Source organism: Typha latifolia, chromosome 7 (genome assembly GCF_019914945.1).
Source record: "Typha latifolia isolate L0001 chromosome 7, TyphaL0001v2, whole genome shotgun sequence".
In the NCBI taxonomy this organism is placed as follows: Eukaryota; Viridiplantae; Streptophyta; class Magnoliopsida; order Poales; family Typhaceae; genus Typha; species Typha latifolia.
Window position 1 is genome coordinate 10135681 of NC_133092.1, and position 19358 is coordinate 10155038.

The 19358-nt window shown below is 36.4% G+C and overlaps 1 protein-coding gene across 1 annotated transcript; it reads left to right on the top strand.

The window, feature by feature from the left end:
* Positions 1 to 16092: 16092 nt before the first annotated feature.
* Positions 16093 to 18510, top strand: LOC140792257 (cytochrome b561 and DOMON domain-containing protein At3g25290-like). The gene is made up of 3 exons (XM_073143133.1): positions 16093 to 16947; positions 17617 to 17871; positions 18007 to 18510. Exons 1-3 carry the CDS (start codon positions 16324 to 16326, stop codon positions 18310 to 18312), a joined length of 1185 nt encoding a protein of 394 aa, XP_072999234.1. The 5' UTR covers positions 16093 to 16323; the 3' UTR covers positions 18313 to 18510.
* Positions 18511 to 19358: the final 848 nt, after the last annotated feature.

The following is a 19358-nucleotide window of genomic DNA, read 5'->3' on the forward strand; positions in this document are numbered from 1 at the left end:
TAGTGGTCTAGTGTATATTATTATGAACTTGGATATTCATATATTAACAAGTTTATTTGGTTGATAGTATGATGTATTTGGTGATGGATTATATGATCATGGATAGGTTAACAGGTTTTATTTGATGATGTCATGATTATATGTGCACAGGAGAGTATTTGTGTGTGACAGGCCCCGCCCGACCTGTTGTGTGCGCCGCGCGTGCCGTGTGGGCGCGTGGGCGTGCACGTGCCGTGCCGGGCGGGGGCGTTACACTCTAACCATATATCTAACACATGTATACTTTTGCTAGTCTATCACATGCATACTCAGGATAGAGATCATCCCGTCATAAAATCATAATAGTATAATCATCTCTATATATCACTAATGTACTCATATCTTAAATCAGCCTAATCAAATGCATGATAAAATATGCTTGACTGAAATCATCTCTATATAAAGTCATATAATCATGCTAGAGGCCAAAACATAAGTGTACATAAGATATAATATATTCTAATTTGATAAAGGCGTCTAGGGGATAAGACTACTCACAGTCTGATCAGAAGACACAAACCACGTATCTCTCACGTCCGTCAGTCAAACATCAACTCATCGTCAGGGTCCACAGGGTCTCACATAAGGGGGTTTGGGATCTGAAAATATTTAAGTAGTACAATGTTAGCCGTTTATCTAATTAGAATATAAATGTTTATTAGGTTTAGAATCTCTTCTCTTTATTTTTTGTTTACATAAGTAGGTATATATTATAGATACGATTCAAATACTATAATTATATTATTATCATAAAATGTTAGTTATAATATAAGGAGAAGAGGTATGTTTCCTTTTATATGAGAGTATTTTTAAATATATAATTATAAAATAAAATAAAAGGCTAAATAACTATAAGTATAGACAAGCTCTAATTATAATTAATTTTATAATTCATACACTATCTTGATTAATTAGGGACAATGCGGTTTTTACTCGATAAAATAATAAATAAATAACTAAATAAGCTTAGTATTTTATTTGTTGCAGAATAATCATAAAATTAATAAAATTACTTAAAATATATATGATGAGGGTATCATAATATAAATCTAATAATTATAATTTACAAATCTATCTATTAATCTAATAGATATATAAATAAATATAAGTATTACCTATATTTATACCTAATTAATCATTAATTATAAAAATTATCATTAATAAAATTATATGGAAGAATATATAATATTATTAAAATAGTTAATGTCTAAATAATCTATTTGCATTAATTAAGAAGAAAAATACCTAAATAAATAACATAAATAAAATAATTAATTAATTAGTTCTGCAATTAGTGCTGGGCTCGGCCCAGCACTGTGTAGAAAGAAGGAGAAGAAGCCGAGGAAGAAGAAGAAAAAAAAAGAAAGAAAGAAGAAGAAGAAGAAGAAGAAGAAGAAGAAGAAGAAGAAGAAGAAGAAGAGAAGAGAAGAAGGGAAGAGGAGGGAGCTGCGGACCTGAGCTGGCGGGGAGGGCACCGGCCACTGCTGGCCAGCCAGCGGCCAGCCTCTCGCCGGCGGCTCGGCTCCGACGAGCCCGAGCTCGGGGCAAGAAAGAGAGAGGGAGAGAGATAAAGAGATAGAGAGAGAGGAAGAAAAGGAAAGAGAGGGGGAAATAAGGGATCTCACCGGCGGCGGCGACTTCAAGGGAGGTGGCCGCGGGCCGATGTTGGTAACGAAGAGAGGAAGCAGTGCGAAAGAGAGTGGAGAGAGAGTGGAGTGAGAGAGAGACCGAGAGAGATAGATAGAGAGAGAGATTTAAAGAGAGAGAGAGAGAGGGGAGGCGGTGGAGGAGGGGTAGCGGCGATGCCGGGGCCCGTCGCATCCAACTGGCCACGGCCGGTTGGCTGCAACTGCGGTAGTGGGCGCGTGGTGCCCCCACCACACAAGCTGCATGAGCAGCGTTCATGGGCACAAGGCTGGCCACGTCGTGCCCAAAAATTAAATTTTTTTTTTGGTTTGGGTTGTTACATTTTCCTTCCCCCTTATAAAAATTTCGACCCCAAAATTTAAATCACACTGGTATTGTAAGAAAATCCACATATCTAGTTCGAGTACCTTCTAATCAAATCGATAACTGCACAATCTTACTTTATCAAATCTATAACTTATACCACCACAAGTAACTCCCTTACAAAATTAAATTTTCTAGATCTAGGTTAGTCAGGTAATCATACCATGTCTATACACATCAATAATACCACTGGTCTGCAAAAAAAAAAAGTACATTTATTCTATTAATTGAATCATATTCTACTCCAAAATACCTCAAGCTATCTCAATTTATCACTTTTCCTGCTAACTACAACAATACACATCGTAATGCCATAATTACTTATGATAATATCATACAACCTATTTAAGTAAAATATATACTCTGATCTCAAACATACTCAATGGATTATCCCTCAATACTATTACTAATACCAAGTAGAATGATAAATACAAGTTATTTCAAGAATATCCGCAAGACTTAACTCATACTTCTCTTTCTAATAAATAATGTCACTAATCTAAACATACTCAACATCATCCGATATCCTCGTAAAATTTAGGCAATAGTACAAAGTCTCTTATTTAAAGTGCATTGCTCATATGCTTAAACCATTATACAAATTACTAGATAAATCAATATAAGAGATCACACCTATCCATATAAGACTACAGTATCAACATGTATTCATAATACATTCTTCAGAATAACATGCAGTGCATCAATTCCAACCTATCAATGTAAATCCTAATGCAACCTCAAACGAATTTATACACCCTTCTGATTCTCCACATTATCTTCCTTCTTAATGTGCAATATCTAAAAGGTAAAAATTAAAACTATTTCAAGAAACATACATGATAAACTTTATAATGATCTTTCTATCAATCACTTATATATCCAAACTATTCATTCCTCGATTCACATAATTCCAGTTTGATCATTATCTATTTAATTACTATCACTACTAGTATATCCACCAAAATATCATTTAATGATATCGATATTCAGATCCAAAGACTATCCATGGAGTTCTATTAAGTAATTCGATAATCTCTTCAATATCTCGACAGATAATATTTAGTTTATAATATTAATCTATTGCCACACAAATATATACTAATTCATCATACTTGATCTTTAAGAATACATAAACACATCTTAAACAAATCCACAAAATCATTATACATGAACTAAAGCTACTAAGATTAATCTCCCGAATTGATAATGCTATTATGATATGCTAATAAAGTAACTGACACTAACTGATTCCTATAGATTAAAAGATATCCAAGAATATAGATAACAACCTTCTTGCAATCTTAACTTTGCAATTCATTAAAAGATTAAATTTTCACAAACTATAATAGAACTAATCATGAAATCATATATCCCAATCAAGTATCTTTATCTTAAGACTTAAATGTAAACCTGTAAGTCTTTACAATCATTAAGATCAAACTCATCATTCTAAAAGGCTCGCTCAATAACCTCTAGTAATAATCGAACATGCAAGCCAATAGTTAAACAAATGCTAATATAATCACTTCTCTATACATCATTATCCGTTCATCATCTAGTAGTGAAAAACCCCTAGACACAAGTATGTATCTAAATACTAGGCAATGATATCACTCGTTCGCTTAAGTAAAAGTCCGAAGAAATATTAAAAATGAAAGCAGAGATGAACACTAAGATTTTAACGTGGAAAACCCAAACGGGAAAAAACAATAGATTCAAACTCGGATCAAAACCAATCACTAGGATAGTAGCAGTTACAAGACTGACTCACAAAACAACCCGTCGATCCAAACGACTTTTTTCCTCTCAGTCTTGCTCCCTAGAACCCACGATTCATTACTTCTCGTGATTGAAGTCCAACCTCAGTAGCCATCGAGATTGATCTTTTGTCTAGATAGCCCTTAAGACGAAAGATTAAGTTTTGTAGATGAGTAGAACTTTGTAAGTTGAAGAACCGATATAGCCTCAAGAAGTCCCCTTCAATGATGCTTCTTCAACCATAAGAGTTAGGGCATCACAATCCTTATATATGATCTCCAAGATAGAGCCAAATTCAAGTCTTATCCGTACTCACGAAAGTCCAAGATTTTCAAACTTTGTTGGTGCGTTCGAATGCGGCCCGGGTGCGTTCGAACGGCCTGACTTGATCTCAGGTGCGTTCGAACAGGCACAAGTGCGTTCAAACATGACAGCTTGAACTTTTCAGGTTGCGTTTGAACGCGTTTGTGAACGCTGCTCTCGGTCTGTGTGAACGCAAGTACCCGTGTTCGAACGCGTTTGTGAACGCAGCTCTCGGTCCATGTGAACGCAAATATCCACGTTGAACACGTTTGTGGACGCAGCTCTCGATCTGTGTGAACACAGTACCAGCGTTCAAATGCATTTGTAAATGCAGCTCTCGGTCTGTGTGAACGCAGTACCCGCGTTCGAACGCGTTTGTGAACGCAGTACCCGCGTTCGAACGTGTTTATGAACGCACCGCATTCGAACGCATTTGTGAACGCGGTGTGAACTCATCAACTTTGCTCCAATAATCTTGTAATTCTTCAAATCAGAGATTTTCTAGACTTGTATAAAACTCATATATATGTAAAAATACACTTAGAATATTTTGTACATAATTGCCAACAATTAAAAATCTAACAATCTCCCCCTTTAGTAATTTGTGACAAAACATCTAGATTACAAGATATTACAAGGAATTCAAAATGAGCATTCAACAAGTCTAGTACATTTAGCACATCAATCCCTGCAAATAAAAATATATCAATCCAAGATCAAGTGAAAATAACTAGAAATGAATAACAATCCAAACACAAGTTATCAAGCAAGCATAAGTTCACAAGTACTCAAGCAAAGTTATTAGCGAGTAAACTTAAACCAGTAAACTCCCCCTATGCTAGTACTCCCCCTGCACCAGTCCTAAACTCTAAACACACGTCTAAACTCACTAAACTCACTCTCCCCCTTTTTGACACAAATGCCAAAGACTAGGAACTCGGAGGGAACTGACAATGAAGAACCGACAACACGGAGTCAAGTACGGTCCCCTAGCGAGCTTGCTCAGCTCGTAAATCATTCACAACCGAATGGAGGTCCTGCACCTGAGTGCTAAACTGATCAAAACGGTCAGAGAACTGTGGTAACTCCCCTCAGTATGAAATGAATCATCGTCAAAACTGTCATCAGAAATGTCGAGGTGTGATGAACGTCCAGCGACGGAAGAGGAGGATGGCTTGAGAGGAGATGGCTGATCATGAGCTTGACTTCGCTTAAGAGTTATTTGATCCAACGGTTTTTGAGAAATAAGCGAAGCTTATGAGGCATCCACTTGCACCCCACTCTGAGTGCACAAATTGGTAATAAAAATACCAAACGACAACCCTTCACGAGGCGCTTCTTTCTGTGCAGCTGTTAGAATGGAATCGTATATCACCGCAACCAAATCAATAGAAACTCTCGACAGCATCGCATGAAGGAGGAAGGCACGATCCAGATTAATATTGGAATGTCGAGTCTTGGGGGTGACGTTGTACAGACAAAACAGGTGAAGCATGCGAGCCACTGATGTCAATTTCGCATGAGGCATCATGTTTCCTTTCCAACGTTCCCCTTTGATTAACACAGTACCAGCATAGTCTTTGACATCAGGAAGCGGAGCAGACGATGGATACTGGAACTCACCATCAGGAAGTTGGAGTTCAGCACGAATATCATCGAAGTCCAAGTATATCGAAACCCCACGGACAGTAGAACGTATACAGCGTTCCAAAACCATGGCATTACTGAAAAATTCTCTGACAACTTCCATATATGCAGTCATGTTCATCCGACACACGGACAACCATCCTCGCTCAATAAATATCTATTCAATCCTTAGGTCTAGGAACTAAATACCAAACATCATTCTTAGAAAATTGCTCTAATTCCTCATGCATAGCATTAACCCAAGAATCGTCTAACAATGTTTCCTTCACATTTTTAGGTTCAAAAGAAGATGTATAACAAGTAAAGGATACCTCACTTTGGATTTGTCGTCTTGTCTTAATTGGTTCATTAACATCTCCAATCACTTGTGATAGTGGATGATTTGATTTCACTATGGCAGATGGTTCTGGTATGTTGCAGTCATCTTTATTCATTTCAACTTTGTTCTCGTCCTGATTCTCAATTTCCAGAAAAAGCTCATTTCCAATTTCTTCATCATATATATATGCAAAAACAAAAATAGGAGTAGCTTCAGTTATATCAGTCGTGGATTCATCTATCATAATATTAGCAGATTCCATAATAGTAGAAGTGTCAAGATTAAATACTCTGTAGGCTCTGCTATTATTAGAATACCCTAAGAAGATGCCTTCGCTACTTCTAATATCAAATTTAGTCAAATGTTCTCGATCACGCAAGATATAGCATTTACTACCAAAAACTCAAAAATATTTAACACTAGGTTTCTTCCCTTTCTAGATTTCATATGTAGTCATTTTTGTATCTAGTCTTAGATAAACACAATTTATTACATGTACCGACGTATTGACCGCCTCTGCCCAAAACCTTTGAGTAACTCTTTTAGCGTGAAGCATAACCCTAGTCATTTCCTGCACAACTCAGTTCTTTCTTTCCACAATCCCGTTCTGTTGTGGAGTTATAGGAGCTAAAAATTCATGTTGAATACCAAGAGAATCGCAAAATATGGAAAAAATTTTATTTTCAAATTCTCTACCATGATCAGAACGAATCCTAACTAGGGTAGAAGATTTTTCATTCTACAATTTTAAGCATAGTGATTTAAAAACTTCAAAGGTTTCAGACTTCTCACGTAGAAAGGCAACCTAGGTATATCTGGAGTAATCATCGACCATTAAGAATATATAGCGTTTACCTCCAAGACTTTCCATTTTTGTTAGACCCATCAAGTTCATATGAACTAATTGTAGCACACGGTCAGTGGTACCTGCATTTACCTTCTTGTGTGAGATCCGAATTTATTTTCCAATTTGACACGAACCGCACACTCTTTTTTATATTTCTTTTATCTTAGGTATTCCTCTTACCACTTCTTATTTGGACATGTCCAAGACGTTGATGCCAAAAATCTGCAATGTCGAAAAAGGCACTGTTACATTTCAATTTATGTGAAGTTCTAACAACATAGCAATTATCAAATGTTCTAGATCCATAACATATAACATTACCATCATGATTTAGAATAGTACAATCAGTTTTGGAGAATTTTACCTCATAATCTTCATCACAAAATTGACTGATGCTCAGTAGATTTGCTTTCAACCCCTTAACGTAAAGAACATTTTCAAGAATAGGAACCCCCGAAGAACTTACCTTTCCTTTACCTATTACCTTGGATGAATTACCATCTCCGAATATCACAACTCTCCATTCATATTTTTCAAGATTAGAAAATAAAGACTTGTCACTCGACATATGTCTTGAACAGCCACTGTCTAAATACCACAAATCAGAATTTAAAGCTTTCAAGGTTGTATGCACAACATAACATTTCAAATCACTTTTCTTGACTCATATGGCCTTTGTTTTCATCCCATAAATGAAAGCACTTTTAGGTTTTTGCAAAAATTTGCAATGAGGTCGAATATGCCCTAGAATGCCGCAATGATAGCATGTCGAAACAAACCCTTTTCTACTCACCTTTTGTCGAGGAGTGTGACTAAAGTTTACCTTTGGTGCCATTGAAAATTCATCAATTTGTAGATTCAACTTTAGTTTAGAGGCATTCATCCAGAATTGCTTTGTAAATGCGGTTGATGACTTTATGTATTCTTCCTTTTGTATACCTGCAAAAACGAAGACAGTTTTGTTATTATTTGAATTACTAGTGTATCCAACACCATACTTGTCTTTTCCAGAGATCTAAGCTTTTAGAATCTTGTCAAGTTTGTTCTTCCCTTTTAGAAATGTCATTTCTTTATGCAATCGCTCTAGTTCAATTTCATCAGTCTTCATCTTATTTTTTGCATCATTTTATTTTTTGCATTGTCAAGTTGTTCAGAAAGTTGTCTTTGACACGTTCAAGTTCCAATTTGTACTTCTCCTCAAATTGAATTCTTTCTGGTTCGATTACCTTGAGTCGTTGAAGTAGTATAAGATTGATTTTCTTGAGTTTAAACGACTCCAAGTACAAGTCATTATATGTCTTTTGAATTTCAGATTCATCTTCCTCAGATGGTAACATATCCTGATCATCTGTACTATCAGTATCAACAACAGAGTCAGTATTAAGTAGAGAAGAGGCAAAACCTACAAAGTTTTCTTCGTCTTTTTTAGAATCAACATTAGATTCATCTGAGTCATCCTAAGTAACTTTCATAGCTTTATCCTTCCTTTTAAGACGATTAGGGCATTCTTGTGCAATGTGTCCAAAACCAGAACATTCAAAACATCGAACTTTATTCTCAGAATTCTTATTTTTCTGTTTGATATTGTTGTTGCTCACACCTGTATTCGAACTCACAATATTCTTCTTTTTCACAAAGGCTTTGTTTTTCTCAAGTTTTTCAGCATTCAATTTGTTTGGCTTTCGAAAGAATTTATTGAACTTTTTGACCAACATAACCAACATCTCAACATCTAAATCACCTTCATCGGCAGACTCCTCTAAATTTTGTTCAACTATGGATAGGGCCATCCCTTTATACTTCCTCGGTTTTGAAAGACTGGACTCAAATGTTTGTAGATTTTCTACTAATTGTTCAACTTTCATAGAATCGATGTCCTTACTTTCCTCAATAGCTGTAACTTTCACCTGAAACTTTTCTGGAAGAGACCTAAAGATCTTACGGACAATTCTGTTTTCAGAAATTTTCTCTCCTAGGTTAAAATTGGAGTTGACTATATCACTCAGCTTTGCATAGAACTCATCAAATGTCTCATTCTCCTCCATACGTAGAGTTTCAAAACTAGTAGTCAACCTCTGAAGTTTAGAAAGTTTTACAGCCATAGTTCCTTCGTGAATAGTTTCTAAGATCGTCCAAGCTTCTTTTGCTATCTCACAAATAGAAATTTTTCTAAATTCTTGCGAGCAAACACAACTAAAGATTGTATTTATTGCCTTGCTATTCCATCCAACTTTTTCATAATCTGTCCTATCCCATGACTCTATCAGTTTTTCAGCAAGTTTATCATCCAATGTATATTGGTGGACTCCAACCGTTCACAACGGCAAACCATACTCGCTCGTCTATAGATTTCAAGTAAGCTCTCATCTTAGCTTTCCAATATCCATAATTTGATCCATCTAGAATAGGAGATCTAATAGATGAAGGTCCATCTCTATAAAAATCCATGCCTATCTGATCTCTCTCTACAGATGAGAGAACCTGCTTTGATACCAATTGAAAAACCCCTAGACACAAGTATGTATCTAAATACTAGGCAATGATATCACTCGTTCGCTTAAGTCAAAGTCCGAAGAAATATTAAAAAGGAAAGCAGAGATGAACGTCAAGATTTTAACGTGGAAAAATCCAAATGAGAAAAAACCTAACAATAATGATATCACTTTGTGAACGCACCGCGTTCGAACGCGTTTGTGAACGCAGTGTGAACTCATTAACTTTGTTCCAATAATCTTGCAATTCTTCAAACCAGAGATTTTCTAGACTTGTATAAAGCTCATATACATGTAAAAATATACTTAGAATATTTTGTACACAATTGCCAACATTTAAAAACCTAACAAGCAATATAATAAAGATCCATCGATACACTGTATATGAAATATCATAGTCCTCTATATTCCTTTCATTGTCGTCCTATGAAGCAATTGGTTCAACTTTTAAATCATCTATCAGACATAATAAATAATCATATCTATAGGCTCTATGAATAATTCTATCAAGTTATCTCTCCAATTAGTATCATCGAAACAACTAACATGTCAAAACACAAAATATCTCAATTTAACATCTATACCAATATATCTCATTTCTAATTAAATCACTTAAACCTCATATCTCTTCAATAGTCCCAACTTGATATTCTATCATATCCTCTATAATTCTATATAAAGTCCCCCACCTATACTAAACAATTTAATCTTATAGCATCATAAAAAAAAATCATTCTATAATAACATTATCATCACCTAATAATCATGAAAAATAAGTCTGTATATTTGTAGCCAGACTTCATCACCCAAAACACACGATCGTTATGCTATAATATTATTATCCTCTAAATCAAAGCCCAAAACTAAACTAATAATCGACATATATTTTCGATGTCATACAACATATGCCATGGGACTATCAACTTAACAACTATTATCACCTTATATTATTCAGTTCATTATCATTCTTTTCATCTACTCAAATTCACACAATTAGAAACTTTTAAACTAGACCTACTATCATGTCGTCCAAAACTATATACCTTACGTCTCAACTACTAACATCACCCACAATCCAATAACTGTATCCATGTCATATTTTCTATACCCATTACCCTATTTAGTAGTCAACTCAAAGATTTAAACGAGACGTTAATCCTCTAACAATATTGTTAGACACAAATATCCCCACTAAATCACCCATCTTATCGATATAATCAAAATTTCATAGCTACTAACACAAGTATCTTGCAAACATAATTTATCATACTAGTCATTCGAAAATTCTTTTCCATATACAATCTACAATCATCTATATCACATCACCTAATAATTTTTTTTAACTATACAAAATCATCGTGTCTTACTCGTCCATCCATAATTCATAATTATAACCCTCATAAAAATCAGAACAGTCTCTCTATACATATATCTTTTTGCATTAATCTCCTAATCTCAGATGTATCCATAATAGATCAAAAATCCCAAAATATGTTATATCTGTTCAAAATAACCTCAAATCTACTGATAATAATCCTAAACCAAATCGACAACTACTATACTTGATGGTTTGCTAGATCATCCTTAAACCTAAGCTCTGATACCACCTGAATTGTAACGCCCCCTGCCCGACACGGGCACGTGCACGCCTATGCACCCACACGGCACGCACGGCGCACGCGACAGGTCGGGCGGGGCCCGTCATGCACAGATACTCTCCTGTGCACATACAATCATGACATCATCAAATACTACCCGCTAACATATCCATGCTCACATAATCCAACACCAAATAAAACATACTATCAACCAACTAAACCTGTTAACATGTAAATATCTAAGTCCACAATAATATACACTAGACCACTAATCGCCGTTGCTGCTGGTTTGGAAGAAAGACGGGAGTTGGCGATTTTGCGTCGACTACCGAGCCTTGAATGCGATCACCGTCAAAGACCAGTATCCAATACCAGTGATCGAGGAGTTGCTGGATGAACTTACAGGGTCGGCTTACTTCAGCAAACTTGACTTAAGAGCAGGGTACCATCAAATCCGCGTCGACTCGGAAAATGTGCACAAAATGGCATTTTGTACTCACGATGGCCACTATGAGTTTTGAGTCATGTCGTTTGTGCTCACCAATGCACCGGCTACCTTCCAAGGGCTGATGAATAACTTTTTTCGCCCGCTCTTGCGTTGGTACGTGCTCGTCTTCTTTGACGACATTCTAGTGTATAATAGGAATTGGAGCGAGCACTTGCGGCATGTGCATGAGGTATTGAATATCTTGTGACAAAATCAGTTAAAAGTCAAGATGAGCAAGTGCCTTTGGGGTGAGCCACGAGTGGAGTACTTGGGTCATATAATCTCAGCGAGAGGAGTGGAAGCCAATCCAATCAAAATCAAGAATATGGTGGACTGGCCGATTCCCACTAATCAGCGGGAATTGAGGGGATTCCTTGGGTTGACGGGGTACTACTGGTGATTCATTGCCAACTATCGCCACTGACCTCCTTACTCAGGAAAGGAGAGTTTCAATGGATGGGCAAGGCGACGAAGGCCTTCGAAGCATTAAAGATAGCCATGTCTACTGCACCGGTTTTGGCTCTACCGAATTTCAACAAGCCCTTCATGGTGGAATGCGATGCTTCGGGTGAGGGCATTGGAGTTGTTTTGATGCAAGAGGGCAGGTCCATGGCATATATGAGCAAGGAATTGTCAAATCGGTCGCGATAGTTAACCACCTACGAGCGCGAAATGCTAGCAATTCTACTCGCCATCACCAAATGGCGACGCTACTTGATTGGCCAACGGTTTACTATCCGCACGGACCAGCGTAGCTTACCCTACTTCATGGAGCAACATGTGTAAAACCCAGCACAGCAACGGTAGGTCACAAAACTCCTTGGTTATGACTACGAACTAGTCTATAAAAAGGGGATCAAGAACCGAGCGGCCGATGCCCTTTCGCGCCAACCGGAGATAAGTGAACTCGCCTCCTTTTCAGCACCAACCCTTTCTCTATTTTCAGATATGTGGGGAACCAATGTAGAGGATCAAATCATGGAGGAGCTTGATCAGAGTTCAAAGATCGCTTCCCTAATTTCAAACCTTGAGGACAAGGTTGCGGAAGCGTGGTGGATTAATACGATTCGGACTTCACTGATATCGTCTCGAGCTACACTCTAGGGGTGTCTTTGTTTCTTGTTTTAGTATTTAATTCTTAAAAAAATAAGTTTTCTGTATGTCGCGTTCAAACATGGGTGGAGTGCGTTTGAACGCGCTTGTGAACACCTGCATCAAGTTCGCATATCCAGAGAGTGCGAAATGTGTGTTCAAACGCCGCGTTCGAACGTGCCTGCGAATGCCTGCATTGCGTTCGCACATACAGAAAACGCAAAATGTGCATTCGAACGCGATCAGGCTCGTTCGAACGTGGTCGAAGAAAATCTACTGTTTTAGGGTTAATAATTGTGATTTTTGAATTGTTTGATTAGCCTCTAAAGGTGTGAATGGCAACCATGGAATCATTATTGAATGAACTGAGTTTTGCCTTATCTCCTTTGTCTTCTTCTCTCCTGTTCTCTCGATCCCCGGCATCGCCGCTTCTAGCCTCCCTCGATTGGCCAATCACCCTAGTCCCTTAGGGGCGACCCACTCCTCCCCCTTCTTCCAATCTATCCATCACTTTGCCCTAACCTTTCCACCCTCACTTATTCACCGGTGCCACCCCGCTAATGCCGGTCCACCAACCTCCACCATCACCAAGGATTTCGTACCTTCATCTACAGATCCTAAGACAAATTCCCTAACGTTGGTCTACTAATCGAACGATATCTCGAGATCTCAACATACGATTCACCTAAAACTTGATTTATTGGAAAGCTCTTTTCCGGGGCTACAACATACCAAAATCTCATGTCGATCTAACAGCAGCATCTTTCGAGATCTATTTCTAAAATTTTATGTCAGATTCTGTCCAGATCTGAAAATCGGGATAGATCAAACCTTCGCCAAAAGGGGAGATCGTATTAGATATCCTGTTTAGAAACTTATAATAATATTAGGGTTAAATACATTTTACTTTTTGTACTTATACCCAAATTCACTTTACCCTCCCTGTATTTTAAAAAGTCTCAAACTAGTTTCTATACTTACGACTAAATCGAAATCGTTAATTTGCTTTAATAAAAATCAATAGAGCCTATATAAATGACCAAAATGTCGTATTTCTTAGGCAAAATAAATAGGTTTTTTATCTTCTTATTTTTATATGTGATATACTTATTAAACTTCATAAAAAATCAAAGTTAATAAAACTTACTATATATAGTTAGCACAATCTAAAAAATAAAAAAAATATAAATATTCTTTGAAAAAAAAGAAATACTTATATAAGACGAGAAGGAGCATTTTTGTTTATAAAAAATTAAAAAGGGAAGAGAGAATTCAGCTCGCCATTTAATTTTTAAATAAAATTATTGTGGTTTATATTTATTGTGATATAATATTAGGGTTAAATACATTTATTTTTTGTACTTACTCAAATTCATTTTATCCTCTCAATATTTTAAAAAGTCTCAAACTAGTCCCTATACTTACCACTAAACCGAAATCGTCAATTTATTTTTGTCAAAATCAATAGAGCCCATCTAAATGACCAAAATGTCTTCATGTTTTTTAGGCAAAATATATAGGTTTTCTATCTAACTTTTTTTTTCTTATTTTTATATGTGATATACCTATTAAACTTCATAAAAAATTAGCACAATCTAAAAAATTAAAAAAATATATGAATATTCCTTTGAAAAAAAAGAAATACTTATATAACACAGGAAGGAGCATTTTTGTTTATAAAAATTAAAAAGAAAAAAGAGAATTCAGCTCTTCATTTAATTTTTAAAAAAAATTGTTGTGATTATATGAATTTGATCGTCATAGTGATTCCACCCGTCGGGTCCAATCATTAAACATACACATGAATTTATAAAACTTACTATATAGTTAGCACAATCTAAAAAATAAAAAAATATATAAATATTCCTTTGATAAAAAAAAAATACTTATATAAGATGGGAAAGAGCATTTTTGTTTATAAAAAATTAAAAAGAAAAGAGAGAATTCAGCTCTCAATTTAATTTTAAAAAAAAAATTATTGTGATTTAATATGACATCACATGATCCCTATAGTGACACGACCCGTCGGGTACAACCATTAAACACGCACATGAATTTATAAAACTTACTATATAGTTAGCATAATCTAAAAAATTAAAAAATATAGGAATATTCCTTTGAACAAAAAATAGAAATACTTATATAAGACCGGAAGGAGCATTTTTGTTTATAAAAAATTAAAATGAAAAGAGAGAATTCAGCTCTCTATTTAATTTTAAAAAATATTATTGTGATTTAATATGACATCACATGATCGTCATAGTGACGCCACCCGGGTCCGACCATTAAACACGCACATGGTCCCTCGCGGACCCGGGTCCTTATAGTCGCGCCAATATCCAAGCTGGTTCGTGTCCTTTTCTTAACAACCCAACCTTCCCAAAATAGTACGGTTATAATCGATCGTCCAGACATGGGTTAATTACATTTATATCTCTCCCGGCCAGTTTCATCGTCCTAACAATAACAAGAGATACACCTGTTAAACTATTCATATATCACGCAGTTTTTCTTTTTATATTTCATTAAAAATTTCGGTGAAAATAATCTTAAAAACTTGATAAACTTAATAGATAAATAATTTCATCTTCTCTTCCCTCTATACAAGTGTGTTTTTAATATCAAATTCTAAACTATTCTTCTCTTTATTTTTTAATCCACTTTTAACATAGGAAAAAAGAGTCTTAATTAGTTGGTCAGTTTTCTAATATTTCTACTAAAATTTTTGCCGCCTCCATTTTTATTTTTTTGTCTCATGGGTAATCCATCTACTAACAAGTTAAATATTTAAAAAGTCTCTTTTGAACATATCAAGTACCTAATTTCTGCATAAAATATTAATCTTATTAACATTTAAATACAAAGCATTAATCTTGTCGATATTATATTTTAATTAATAATACACTTCTTTTTTTTTTCTTTTCTGTTAAATTAATAAGAACTTTTGGTTTGAGAAGATTATTCCTTACTTTACTTATGTATTAATTAGATAAAATAGAGAACATTATATTGCATTCAGATTTGAATAAAATCAAAATTTTCTGATCCTCCTATTTTATAGCGAGTATTTTGCAAGATAAATCAGAGATACGTGTGATACTGCGTTTTGTTTCCTTTTATGTTTTAGTTATAAAATCATTAAATTTTATCAAATTATCCTTGTTATACTTTTGAGTGGGAAACAAAATTCTGGTATTATTTAATGCCGGTCTTTACCTTTCCAAACGGAAATAGTATTTTATTTACAGAAAAATCAGTATCTTTTAAACCTCAAAAAATTAAATATTCTTTAAAACGCAAATTCACAAAAAGTTAAAAAAAGAAAGAAAATATGAGTAATGAATAAATATCAGGATAGCGGTTAAATTCGTATGAGGCCGACCAAACACCTAATCCATGTCCTAGTATAAAGACAAAAGACGTCCTGACCATTGACGCACTACCACGTGTCGGCTGTCACACTTTCCCGCGGAGCACCAGACCAAGCCTTCCTTCTCCTTCTCGTAGTATAAATTACTGCACATCAACTCCGTAGCCATGAGCTCCGTGCCGGAAAAGGAAACATATTCGAACAACCCCTTAACTAAAGAGATGCATCACAATATATATCACATTTCCGAGTCCGTTTAGGAATCCCACTTGAAATCTCTATTTAAGCTCTCCAATCTCCCAAAGAGACCCCAAATCCAAGCGGAGAGATCCAAACGCGGCTAGGGCTTGAAGAAGACGCCATGGCCGCCTTTCTAACGTACGCTCTCCTCCTCCTCTTCTTCCCCATCCTTCTCTTCCAGGCGTCCGCCGCCGTCCAGTCCGGCGGTTGCCTTACGGAGAAGTTCTCGAGCAACCGCGTATTTGCGGCATGCACAGATCTCCCCCACCTCTCCTCCTCCCTCCACTGGAGCTACAACCGCGCCGCGTCGTCCCTCTCCATCGCCTACGTGGCGCCGCCGGAGGCGCCGGCGGGGTGGGTGGCGTGGGCCATAAACCCCAGCGGCACCGGGATGGTGGGATCCCAAGCCCTGATCGCGTTCAAGAACCCGAACGGCGAGATGGGGGTGAAGACTTACAACATCACGGGGTACAGTCCGATCAAGGAGTCGGCGATCGATTACGAGGTCTCGGATCTGGCGGCGGATTTCGTGAGCGGCAAGATGCGGATGTTTGCGACGGTTAAGTTACCGCAGGGGATGGAGGCGGTGAACCAGGTGTGGCAAGTGGGGTCGTCGGTGACTGGAGGGGTGCCGGATAAGCACTCGTTTGGGCCGGATAACATGGCGGCGAAGGGGACGCTGGATCTGGTTAAGGGGTTGACCACGGCGACGAGTTCCGGCGAATCTGGATTGAGGAAGAAGAATGTGAGTTCTTCTAAAACCAATTGCATTAATACTTTTTTCCGTTGTTAAATTTGTAGCTATGTGAATTCTACTGAAATTTTTTAGGCTTTTATCTCTCCAAAGAATTCCTTTTTTAAAACATAATCTAATTAGTTAATCACTGGAGTGTTTGGTTGGCAGTTGGTATTTTGATTTCCACTTGGAATTCTCTTTTGCAGCATGATTTAGTTAATTAAGTTGGGATATTGTTAGGAGAATATTTGGTAGCATGTACAAAGACAAAGTTGTTCACAAGAAGGGCATGTTTTAGGTGGGCTCTGTTTCCTCTCCTATTGTAACTTTATTTGATTAAGAGATCAATTAAGTACTACGCACCAAAGAACAAGAGGTAATAGCTTGGAGTTAAGGGGTAGATACAAATGGCTTCAGTCTCACTATATGCAGATGCCCTTTTTCTGTCTGGTGGTATATTAAGATATGGAAGTTTAAGGCTACTTTACTATCCCTTTTATGTCTCAAAATAGGCTCGTAAAAAAATATACATCTTTTGCATAAAGTAATCTCATTCTGTATTTACTTGAATTTATCATATTTAGCTGCTACAAAGATCCCTTTTCTCCATCTAATTGTGCTAATTTAAATGGTCTGCTTAGAGTTTTCTTATTGACCTCCTTTCTTATTCTTGTTTAGGTACATGGTATCTTGAATGCTGTAAGTTGGGGAGTTTTACTTCCAATGGGAGGGATAATTGCAAGATATCTCAAGGCATTTAAGTCAGCCGATCCCGCTTGGTTTTATCTTCACGTCTCGTGCCAACTCATCGGTTATGGCGTGGGCGTTGCTGGATGGGCTACTGGTCTCAAACTTGGAAGCCAGTCAAAGGGAATCACATACACAACTCATAGGAATATTGGGATTGCTCTCTTCTCTCTTGCCACCTTACAGGTAAACAAAGTTTAAATCCTCCTTGTCTTCTTAACATGTCTGACATTATAACAAGGAACTAAAGGCTATGATTAATGGAGAACTTGAAAGATTCTTCAAAACACTTGAGCTGATGATTTGCTTGATTCATCTCAGATCTTTGCGCTATTTTTGAGGCCAAACAAGGATCACAAGTCTCGCTTCTACTGGAATATCTATCACCACTTGGTAGGGTATGTTGTGATTGTCTTGGGCGTAGTAAACATCTTCGAAGGCCTCAATATCTTAGACCCTCAGCAGATGTGGAGGACAGTCTACATAGTTGTTATCTGTATCTTGGGCGGTATTGCCTTGTTATTGGAAGCCATTACTTGGATTAACTTTCTCAGGAAAAAGTCCAATGACTCCACAAAGCCATACGGTGATTCCACGAACGGGCATCGCAGACCGCTGCCTCTCTGATTATCCTGCTTTCTAACGTTTTTGTTCATTTTCTTCTACTACTTATAAGGATATGATGGAGTTCGTAGGTTTTCTCTTTTCTGCTCTAGGTATTTACTCTTTTTAATGATACACTGTAATGTATTCCTAGTTTAGTTCTTATATTTGTTATCCAATGTCAGTTTCTGGTTGGTATGATAGAATCTTATGCACAAGAAATTTTGGTTGTATTGCCCAATGCTATAATGGAGATGGTATTATTCTTGTCCATATGAAAGGTGATGAGGAGTGCATTGCAAAAGCACAAATTCTCGTCCTTTTCATCTTCATCTTCGTCTTTGCCTTTCTGTTATCCAATACGATTCTCCATGCCTCATCAGTGGCATGAAATAGTCCATAATTTTAGACCACTAACAAAAAGTAGAAGCGTCAAAAGTTGCTATCGAGAAAGGAAGAAAAAACAATCACACAGAACTGCGTCTTGCAATTAAGAAAGATGGACACAAAATTGGAGCTTTCACCAAACTGGACCTCCCAAATTTTATTTTACGGATCTAGTACATTTTAAAATTCAAGAATAGTTCTGACGAAATTTTTTTTAATTTACTCAGAAAAATTTCCAAGTCTGAGGGGAAATACTCTCATAATTAATTAATTACCTTTCTAAACTTCATTTAATACATGTTGGGTCCTACTTACGGTAAGTAACTTACACATGAAAGAGGTCGTGGTATTAAATCCCTCTTCCATGGGTGTTGGCAATAATATTATGTGGATTTTTTTCCCAGAGTATAATATGCGCATATAATTTAACCATTAAAAATATTCCATAAGTTATCGTTTGGATTTATGGATAGGTTATTTAAGAAAATCAATTAACAATGAGAAAAAGATTTAGAGAATCAAAATAAAATTTTAAATGTCCTCTTCGTACGGTGAGAGTAATGACTATGTAATTTTCCCTTATTTTTATTTATTTATTTAATTATCCTAATTTAGAGATGTTCATTAAATTTTAAATAAAAACACTCGAATTTAAAATGCTAGTTCCTCCACTACAATTATGT

What these genes read in the sequence shown, in the direction of transcription:
- LOC140792257 (XM_073143133.1), top strand. Translation starts at nt 16,324, where the DNA reads ATGGCCGCCTTTCTAACGTACGCTCTCCTCCTCCTCTTCTTCCCCATC. An exon ending in CTGGATTGAGGAAGAAGAAT is followed by an intron (nt 16,948 to 17,616) that starts GTGAGTTCTTCT and finishes ATTCTTGTTTAG; the next exon opens with GTACATGGTATCTTGAATGC. An exon ending in TCTCTCTTGCCACCTTACAG is followed by an intron (nt 17,872 to 18,006) that starts GTAAACAAAGTT and finishes GATTCATCTCAG; the next exon opens with ATCTTTGCGCTATTTTTGAG.